A 10,919-nucleotide genomic window follows, 5' to 3' on the forward strand; every position below is an offset into this window, starting at 1 on the left:
TCATGACAAATATAGTTTCTATTAGATTTTTTTTTTCCTCCTCTCTAACCCTGTTAAGGCTATACAGTGTGGTCTCTCGTAGGGACTCTTTATGATGCAGGACAACAGAGTCAGAAACGAAAACGGCGATCACTTGTGAATATATCAAAGATTATCTGTGCAAATACCTCAATTTGAGATAGGACATGAATCTAACACACCTGCTAGTTCAAGAAAGCATTGCATAATTAAAAAAAGTGATTAAAAAGAACCGCTTTTTACATCAGTTATCAACATGATCCTCATTTAAGTTACATTTTGTTAAAAAAACAAAACAAATCAAGGTAGAATTAACAGTGTTAATAAAACTAGATGAGGTGCATAAGATGTTAAACATTTTACGGGAGGTGCAAAAAAAAAAAAATAAGATAAAAAAATTAATGATGTGATAACAGCCCACTGGAAGGCTGCTCTAATGCCGTTACAAACATGAGACTGTTGTGCTTCTAAGTAGATTACTAATCCTGACCAGCCAAAACAGGCAAATGCATTCTCATGCAAAGAAGACAGGTTTTCATTTACAGAGCGCTGGAATGAGGTGCTTTATGAACGACTTAATTTTACTATTCTAGGACAATTTAAGTACAATTCTATCACTTTTAGATTTTAGGTTATTCTTTTGTTCTAACTGGAGGACAGATGTCATCAACACAGACCAACACTGACACGTATGGCAGTGATACCAGGGTGATCCTGCTGACATGGTTAGACGCTCTCTGAGGTTCTGTAAGGCTCTTTAATGAGTAAGTCCTACATGTGTCCAGACGCCCGATTGATTCTGTACCGATGTTTTTTGTTTTTTTTTTACGTTCACAGTAAGTCTACAGCTTTTGGTCCGAAGTCTTCTCTATGACCTTAGCTTTGACAGCGATGGAAGGGTTTTCGATGTCCGCTTTGCTTTGGACCATCCTCAGCTCCAGCTGAGCTGGACTGGGCTTCTTCCCAGGACCGGCCATCTCTGCAGGGAAAGAGATGCAGTTACAACAAAAAATCTCACATGTTTGGCTCTTTGGAGCTTTCATAAAAAAAAAAAAAAAATCCATCTCAACTTTTTCACATTTTGTCACATCTCAACCAAAACCTATAAATAGTTTGTCTGGATTTTTTTAAACGACAGGGTAAAAGTATAGCATAAATGGGAAGTTTAAAGGAAAAGATCAGCAGTTTTCTACTCATTTTTATAATTAAAGTCTTAATGTGGCAAGAAGCCCTTCTACTCAGACACCAGTAAAAAATAAATCCATTTAAACAAATCTCCCTCAGAAGTCCTGATTATCCATCCATCCATCTTCCTCCGCTTATCCGGGGTCAGGTCGCAGAAAACAAAATTCCTTACGTTAACAATTAACTCTCAGAATAAGTCCAGCTGTTCTTTCTTGGAGAACAGTTTTGATACAAAAGCATCAGAAAGAATAAAAATCTAAACTAGGGTTAGCTTATGAAGCAATGCAAGCTTTATATACATCTCCCAGATATCTTTGTAGTCCATCTTCTGAAAACAGAGGAGGCCACAGCTGCAACCCGACCAAGATACGACCGTCCAAACTCTGCTCCAAGTCAGGGAGAAGACGGATGTGGCTTCATAAAGGGCAACAAACCCTGTTAGAGTTCTACATGAGAGTTGGGAGGAGGTTCGCTTCCAGAGGAACGAATGAAATCAAATCACATTCATGAATTAAGATCATGTTTACATACACCTCAAATCCGACTGAACTGGAGACAATTTCTAAGGAATAATAAGCAGCTTGAGATAAACGCTGAAAGAGGCACAGTTGTTGCTCCATAAAAAGGTGGTTCTGCAAACTATTAACTCATTTGGGCTGAGCGTTATACAGTAAACCCTCGCTATGACGTGGTTCTCCTTTAGCGGCCTAGCAGCTTCATGGATTTCATTGTGTTCTGCATTCTGATTGGCTAAACAGTCTCCACGCATCTTCTCTACCTGTGTGTCATTACATTAGGGTTTCATATACATATGCAAATGTTTTGCCAAATTTAAGTTTGCACCGACAAAGGCACTTGTGGATGGGCCCAAAAGGCAGAGGAAGATGCTAACTATTGTAGAATAAGTTAAACTTCTGGACATTCTTAAGGAGGGTAGAAGCTATGCGGCTGTAGGTCGCCATAACAAAACTAATGAATATTCTGTTTGTTTCATAAAGAAGTAGGAAAATAACATAAGGATGACAGCACCAAAAAGTTTTAATAAGGATGCAAAGAAGGGCTGCAACTGTCTGCAACAAGACCGTGGTTAGGATGGAGGCTGCATTAGCTTTATGGATTAATGAGTGCAGAAGAAAGAACATTACGCTAGATACGAACGTTATCTGCACAAAGCTAGAAAACAGTATCAAACTGACAGCGATGACATTCACGACAGAAGAGGAGGAGGATGCAGATACCATTAATGAGTGCTGTTCACACAGTACCAAGCGCGTTTAATGCTAGCGAGGGCTGGTTTGAAAAATTTAAGAAACAATTTGGACTTAAAAATGTTTCTCTGCATGGAGAGAACGCCTCTGCGAATACGGCTTGAGGAAAAACGTTCGTGAACAATACATTTAAAGCGATCTTTGAGGAAGTGTGATACAAGCCTGAACTAGTTTTTAATAATTACTGTAAAAAAATAAGTTACTACTTCACAGATTTCGCCTATCACACAGGCCGTTTCTCAATTCACAAGTTCTTGTCAAGTCCAGTCTTGGTAAGAACACAGGAAAGTATGGACTTGGGGAGAACGGGAGCATGCAGCATAAATCTGGGTCAACTGTAACAGAAGCGTACTTGTGACGTCACCACATGCTCAGCTCGTCTAGAGCTGCATTTCACCTACGGTTATTAATAGTCTTTAGATAATAAATTCTTTTTTTTTTCATTTAGTGGGGGAATAATGATTAACACAGTCAGATAAACAAAAATCAAATGAATATTTTGCCAAAAATAAAAAAATCTCCATCAGAGCCAGCGGTCATTCACAGGCGGCTATGCCGAGAGAGTCGCTGTTGCAGACGGGCTGCGGTTAGCCTTGGCTGCCATTAGCCTCGTAGGTCTGCTGGTTGCGGCGGTCCTCTCAACTTCGGAGATCTTATTTTAAATTACGCATTAAATCGGTAAATGGACAATATAGTGATGCTTTAAAGTATATTATTAATTCCTCAAATGATCTTAAAACACACTTGTATTGAACAACAGCAACAGAAAAGAGAACTTTTAACTTTCAATGGAGCGCCGCATTGAAAGTTGCTGCTGCCGCAGTGCATGCTGGGACAGCTGGCAATCTCAAGAACGGACAAGTCTGCTCTGATGCATGCTGGGTAAAGAGGACGGGGCGAGAACAACATCCGGGGATTTGGTACGTTCTCGGCAATTGGAACAGTGCTCGGGCTGAGGCTGAAGACGTGTCACGAGCACACAAGCACACGAGAACGTTCAAGAACGCATATTGAGAAACGGCCACATTTTTTTGGAAGATAACCCCCGAAAAACAAGGGTTCACTGTACTGATAAAAAGTCTACCTGTCAGATATTTCCCAGGAAAAAGACAATAATGTGTGTTGGTGTGACCTTACAGAATGTGGAAACATGACAGGTGTTAAAACAATGTTCAGAAAACAGTCAGGAGCCTACCATTGGCATAAGTGATGGTCCTCTTAATGACNGTTAAAACAATGTTCAGAAAACAGTCAGGAGCCTACCATTGGCATAAGTGATGGTCCTCTTAATGACATGGTGCATAACTGAAGCCGTCTTTTCACAGGCAGTCTGAAAAGTAAAAAGCAAAGGTTATGCTGAAATGCAATTTTCCTTTAAAGGAAGTTCTGAACACCTTTAGAACTTGTTCTAAGATTACTGGAGCGTTTGACTGAAGACCGACCCTTACCTTAAGGTCCTTGGGATGATGGTGAGTCCAGGCCAGCAGCATGGCAGCAAACAGATCCCCTGTCCCCACAAACACGGCGTCGACTTTTGGGATGTCCAGGCTGATTTTCTGGCTGGTACTGGTCCCATCTGGGTTCTCTGAGAAAAACAAAAGGTCCCAAAGATCGACCACATTAAAAGACGGAAATGGACTTGCAGGTGCATATTAACTGGAAATAAACAGCGGAAAGTTAAAACAATAAGGAGAAATAAACAAATTTACTTTATTTCTTAGTGATCAAAGTAAAATGAAAAAGCATTCGCCTCTTAGTCGATGATTACAATAGTTATCCTATTCAATCCTTCTGTTTAAAACATTATTAATAGGAAAAGAAATATGAATCACTATGAAATGAATTAACTGGTTTTGGGATCCTTTGCAGCAACCGCCCTTATAGGGAGTTTCTGTTAACCATCAATGAGGCGTTCAAGGCGTGAGTTCAAGTCGAAACATCTATTTAACATTAATATTGAGCTATTCAGAAGCAGATTTACAGGTTTTTTGATTACATTTGTGCTGCTGAATAACTCAGAGCTAACTTTGATTTGTTTAAGCATTAAGACCATTGATGTGAGTGTGACATCATCCAGGGACTCAAACAGTCCATAGATGATGTCACACTCACATCAACTCAAGCAACAAATTCAACAATTCCAGCAAATTAAACACGGTTCCCCTTTAATCAGTTTAAACCTTTAAAAGGAAAACCTTGATGAATATAAGCTGTACAGCACTACATGTTAGTAACACCCAACTGAAATTCTAATAGTTATTAAATAAGCAACATCTACTATCGTCTAAAAACATGGCGGCCATATTGAATCATAAACTCTGAGCTGGTCATTGACAGATTCCAGCCTCCAGCTGGAAAATACTCATGTATTTTATTTTTTCCTGTCTTATTAAACACAAAGTGCAAACTTGTAAATCAGACAGTTTAAACTTGAGATGTGAACAAAACTGTCTCATAAGTGCAAACTTGTTTGTGAAAATTTAAAAATTGAAGCCTCACTCACTCAGACATGCATGAGCTGCATTAACTTCACTGCACAAACCATATTTGCAGCGTTGTCTATAACAACTACAGGGTGTTTGCTGGTCAGCCCCCATTTGTTAATGTCTTCAGTCAACCTATTGGCTATATTTGCAGCTCTCTGGCTTGAAGTAAACTTGCAAAAATGTAAAGGAATCGATTCAAAATCGGGGGGTGGGGGGTTGACTTTCCTGCAGCATGAACAGAGTATAGCTCTCTTCGCTTAAACCAAGTTTAACAAATGGTTGCATCCAAGTGTAGATGTTTGATATCTTTTCACAATTAAATTAAAAAGAACAAAAACATGAGATGAATACAAATAGTTGTGCTGCTTTCAATTTTGAGAAGATATCGTATTTGTCAGCATCTTTTTTTTTTTTGAAAAGCCAGTAAAATATGAACCCCATCAGATTTTTAAATGTGTATTTGCATCAAAAGACAACTTTAGAACATTCTTTAATTAGCGAACAAAGCAAATAGTTCTAAGGGTCTCAAATGGTCCCCGGGGACCACACTTTGGACACCCCTGCTCTACAGGCAATCTCTTTGTATGATTTAACGTGGGATGGTCAAACCAACATAAACATCCCAACACGTTCATTAGAAAGCACTCATCTCTGTTGCTGTGATCAATCTAGAAACAAACAAACAAAAAAAATCAATTTACTTATTTTTTGGCTCCCAAGTGCCACCAAGAACTGGTCCCCATTTTTGGAGCGCAGATCTGTACTGGTGAGGACTACCGTCTCTGGACCCATTTCATGAAGCAAGTCCATCACCTGGAGAACAGAGAAGGAACCTGCTTCCTCAAAGGCTAAAACTGACATTTGAATCCAAATTCAACACGGAGGAAATGTTGCCAATACTCACCTTAACAGCGTCTTCTTCTGTGTTTATTTTCTTCCCAGTTAATAACCTGATAAAACCATAAAGGTGGATCACAAGCTTAAGAAAAGGTGTGTGACAGCAGCTTAAAGTTCACTTACTCTGCTTCAAACTGGTTTGGGGTGAGAATATCTGCCAAAGGAACCACTTTGTTCTTGTAGACGGGCAGCAGATTTTCTGGAACATACTGACAAACAGAAAAAAAACATAACACTGTTAAAAGAGACTAAACATTCACAGATGAAAAACATATTTTAGGCTTTAAATGACCAGATATTTATTGGATCACTTATGCTACAGAGAAAACAGATGGACATTTGATGACAGCTTCTTACCATAGCACCATTGTCTCCCATAACAGGATCACAAACTGGAATAAAAACAACATTTGGCATCACTTAGAGACACGTTTTATTGTTTAAAGCTAGAAAGTCATCCATACCTACCATATACCAAGCTGGGGGAGGCCTTCTTTAGTTCCTGGATAATATCAACCACCACTTCCAAGAAGGATATATCTCTGCTGTAGCCTTAGGGAAATAAAAAAAAACATGACATTTAATTTTATTTATGCCTTAGCTCTAAATGTTTCATGATGAGTGGAAATATTGTTACATGCATGTCGTACTGCACAGACTATAGATTAGTCTATGTGTCCTCAAGAAGTTAAATATTAAAGAAAATCAGAGGTTTAATCATGAATCCTATTGCATCAAATTAAGATAATTTAGTCTTTTAAGAGCTAAAGATGTTTGCTTCAGAGATTTAGAGCAGATTGTTGAGAGCGTAATATCCTTAAACATCCCGTCATACATTCCGTCATGGCCACTTCTTTACATTCAGATATTAAACATGTTGGAATAAAATGTTTATAATTCCACTTTTGCATAAAATGACATATGAGCTTAACTAGTTTAGCGCTTATTTCCCAAGAGGATTTATTTAGAAAATGCTGGAAAGCAGATTGGTTGTCCAGTTAAGCAGTTGTCATTAATGGAGGACAAGTTTTTAAATGTTTCTATAAAAGTGAAATGTGTGGCAAGCATTAGAATTAATTCAAACATTGTTAAAAAAAAAACAAAAATACATTTCCATGAGAAATCAATGAGTAAATTACTGAAAATTTGAACCGGGCCATCAGCTCCGGGGCTAGACTGGGTCCGAAGCCAGCCGGGGATAGAGTGACCCAACCAGAGCCGGTGACGGTATGCTTCTCCCCGCAGGCCTTACTGGGCAGGCCGTTAGCTGTGGCTTCGGGTCAGGTTCGGTGTGCCGTTCCCCGCTGGCTCCTTCCCCCGTCCGCCGGAGTTCTCGGACCAGCCCTGGATCTGATGCCTCGGTTCTGCTGCACTGTAGTCGACCAAAATCCCGGACGACTTTGAAATTCACCCCAGACATTTTTTTAGGTATGAAAAGTAGTACATGATCGGGAAAAGGAGGACATCTGGTCACATTTAATCAACAAAACCTTTGTGACCCATGCTGTACCTCCGTGGACCCCTAGGGGTCACGGACCCCTTGTTCGATCTCCTGACCTCCGATCTACTGAACTGTCTCCAACCAAACCTGTAGGGGGAGCTCTACATATAGCCCCTTGAGTAGGGACAAAGAAGAAGAATGCTAGCTCCTGTTAGCATGTTGGCTCGCAGCAGTAAGAGCTTCTACTGAAAGATGGGGCTACATCGGCTGTTTATTTTAGCTCTGGTGGGGTTGGGTCCAGTCTTTTCACTGGTTTGGAAGCTTTAATGTGGCAAATAAATGTCATAAAGTGTGAATTTGCAACATTTGTTCTTGCCTGCTGCTAGCATGTTCTTATGCTAAATGATAATTAGCCCCTTACTCTTTCATTTCCAAATTTGACTTCTCCCTCTGGTGGTTAGAAAAAAAGAAAAGAAAAAAGTCACAGAAAAGCCTCGCCTTCTTATAAGCTGCACGGTTCAAAGCATGGGAAAAAAGTAGCGGCTTATAGTCCTGAAAATACCGTACTTTAATCTTGCAGCATAAACTAGTTTACATAATGTCTACCATCATCTTAAACCCACCTGTTAGAATATAGTCATACTGGTTGACCTTGTTGAGCTTGATGCCTTCATAGAGCACGTTCAGCTCCTCGGCGGTCAGCACCTGTCCCTTCCAGTGGGCATAGCCTGAGCAAAAAACGCAAAGGTCAAAGGTCAGTGTCCTGAAAGCTATCTGGACTTGATTGAAACCAAAACGAAACAGGAAGATGCCCCCCCAAAATGAATAAATGTTGAAGGTGAGACATTTTTTTTTAGCTAAATGTTAACAGAACTTATTAAAGAAGGAAAAAACAACAACATTTTATTTAAATAGATAACCCTCCCCCCATTTGCTCTGCGTCTAGTCTCAATCTCTTTGTGCCAACAGGGGCCTCCACACTGACTGAATGGGAACCTTGTATTCTGGAAGCCTACTCCCTCTTCCTTTTGTTTCCTGTTCACCACTAACCTGGAATAAATCCCAAAGAAGCTGCTCTGACTGCTAATGATGACAGACGCACATTTCTAGTTTCCTGCACCCCAAAGTACCACTGAACAGTAAATGCACCTCTATAAGGAAAGATCACTGCAAAGCAGAAACTTGCACCATGGCTGCATCATTTACACACATCTGGAAGAAGTATGAAGATTACAGCTCAATGATTGATCACAAAACCTTCTAAACACGTTTTTTGTTTTCCAAGTAACTCCAATGTAAATGTCTTCCAATCCTTGGGAGGAGGTGCATTCTTCACATATTCTGGCACATGACGCTCAGAAAATAATCTCATCATCTCTGCATGCGTCCTGAGCTGTTTTACTTGCACAAGGCTGTAGCTTTCCTTCCTTTCAGCAACATTTTAATACCCATTTCACTACACTGCATTTTTAGTTTTTCAGATGAAAATGCATAATAGTTTTAGTCACAATTTAGTCATTTCATATGTGAGGGTTTTAGTCAAAAATAAAACTCTGTTTTTGTCCCGTTTTAGATTTATTTAAATGTATTCTATCTGTAAATTACCTGCATATGAATTACACCTCCTATAAAAGTCAGCAAGAGAAGACAAAACAGGTATACTGCATATCTATGGTATTTTGTTTAAAAACGTGTGAATATATTATGCATCATCATTTGTTAAAACACATTGACTAAAAACCTGGTTTTTATTGATTTGACTATTCTGCTCAACTTATTTAAAGTCTAAAATAACTATATTTAGCAAGAAAAAAACATTTTTTTTACTTGAACACTGGCAAAAATCGAAATCTAGTGCATTTGTTCATTTGTTCTTGATTTGAGGAGGTAAAAGAGACATTTTGCCAATATAACCAGAAAATTTATATTTAAAATAAGTAAACACAATTGCGTTGTCTTATTTCAAGTGCAAATTATTTAAATATCTTATTTTAAGAGTAAAAATACTCATACCATTGGCAAACTATCATTAACCTACTCAAGTTAAGGGTAAATGCACTTAATTCAAGACATTTTTATTTATTTTTAGGTAGTTTTTCCCAGTGAAGCAAAAAGTTGATACAGCAGAAGAAATAAAAATTTAATCAGGCAATCATCTCACCCTCCTCACTTTTTCAGTCTGTATACTTAGTAGGTACCAGATCTGCTCATATGGCAACGCCACTCGGACAAACTGAATTGAATCCGTTTCTTACGGATCGAATCTCTTTTGGAGTTTCGACATATTATTACCTATACTTGCTATTATTTTACATTTCATTGGTGATCTAAAGTAACCAAAAGTAGAAAACAATCATTGTCAGTACTGCCTTATAAGACAGACTGAGCTCTGCCATTTGACAAGGAGACACCAAAAGCTTTTATTCTTTTTTATTAAGATCTGAGGGAAGGGAAGAGCAAATGGAACATCCTAAAAAATAACTTTCGTAGAGATTTTAGATGAAGAAAAAACAGTCTACTTGTAGAATACGAACTGTTGTTGATACAAATTCAAAAGTAGTGTAGCTTAATATGGCTAACTGACTGAGCTAAAAGAAGCTAACTTGTTAGCTACTGAGCACAGCTAGCCACAGCGCTACCCAGCTCCTTTATACCATGGTCTAACAGTTAGTTTGTTCACCATAAACAGATTTTTTTTCAGTTTTGCTATCGATCAGGTAAAACTTCATCAGTCATTAGACACGTTAACGGACGCTGTGTGATGTTATTATTGTTGTCTGGGCAACCACTATGTTTTACATCATGTAGCATAATGTTACTGTCATGCAAAGGACCTGAGCAGATCTGGTACCTACACCGGCATATTGGCTCATTTTTCTGACAGTAGGAAAGGGGGTATGAGACAGGGGAGAGACATTCGGCCAAGGACTACATTGGATTCGAACCCGGGACTAAACCGCAGATTATACTTCTGCAACCGAACACATCAATTGTCCCTTGGGTCTGGTCAAGAACCAGTTTTGTTGTAATCCTTCTGTAATGCTTCTGCACCGTCGGTCTGGAATTTCTAGGGACGCACAGCAGTTTCCCGCCAAAGCACAAAGGGGGAGCCTATTGGAGAACTCGCGATAACACACTTTGGGATCCCGCTCAAGGATCTGGCTGATCTCCCTCCAGGAGTTGGGACCTTGGCATCTTTATATAATTTGTCTGAAGCATCGTACAAGTGGTTGTACTTCCGAACCTCCTCGATGAACCTTTCGTCATAGTTGTCCATTGTAGTTGTTCCTCGCTTTTTAAAAACGGTGCGCCCTGGCACTGAATCGAGAAGGACGACCACACAGACAGTTGGAACGGCATACCAAGGACCAATCACAGCTGCTTTTTGTCTGCGCACTCTTCCACTTGAGGTCTGTGCGTGTTTGCGGCCGTTTAAGGGTGGTGCGCACTAACCACTGCGCCACCTGCACACCCATCATTATCCTAACAGATCTGTCTGTCTGTTCCCCTCTCACTGACTCCTCTCAATTATCAAACACTCAGAGGCCAGAAACTCAGTGTTCATAAATCACAGTAATAAATAAATTCTTAAACTGCCCATAACTAGAGCTGAAAATATACACT

General features: G+C 39.4%; 1 protein-coding gene across 1 annotated transcript in view; it reads right to left on the reverse strand.

The window, feature by feature from the left end:
- Positions 1-835: 835 nt before the first annotated feature.
- The window catches only part of LOC107084598 (pyridoxal kinase-like), a 17,056-nt gene continuing 6,972 nt past the window's right edge, over positions 836-10,919 (reverse strand). The window contains exons 3-11 of the mRNA XM_015374520.1: positions 7,919-8,023; positions 6,323-6,406; positions 6,212-6,246; positions 5,978-6,063; positions 5,862-5,907; positions 5,659-5,770; positions 3,920-4,056; positions 3,735-3,801; positions 836-997 (exon numbers count right to left, since the gene is read on the reverse strand). Coding sequence (XP_015230006.1) covers positions 861-997; positions 3,735-3,801; positions 3,920-4,056; positions 5,659-5,770; positions 5,862-5,907; positions 5,978-6,063; positions 6,212-6,246; positions 6,323-6,406; positions 7,919-8,023 — 809 coding nt within the window. The 3' untranslated portion in view covers positions 836-860. The remainder of the gene's footprint in view (positions 998-3,734; positions 3,802-3,919; positions 4,057-5,658; positions 5,771-5,861; positions 5,908-5,977; positions 6,064-6,211; positions 6,247-6,322; positions 6,407-7,918; positions 8,024-10,919) is intronic.

Source organism: Cyprinodon variegatus, unplaced genomic scaffold (assembly GCF_000732505.1).
Source record: "Cyprinodon variegatus isolate N-32 unplaced genomic scaffold, C_variegatus-1.0 Scaffold6, whole genome shotgun sequence".
Taxonomy (NCBI): Eukaryota; Metazoa; Chordata; class Actinopteri; order Cyprinodontiformes; family Cyprinodontidae; genus Cyprinodon; species Cyprinodon variegatus.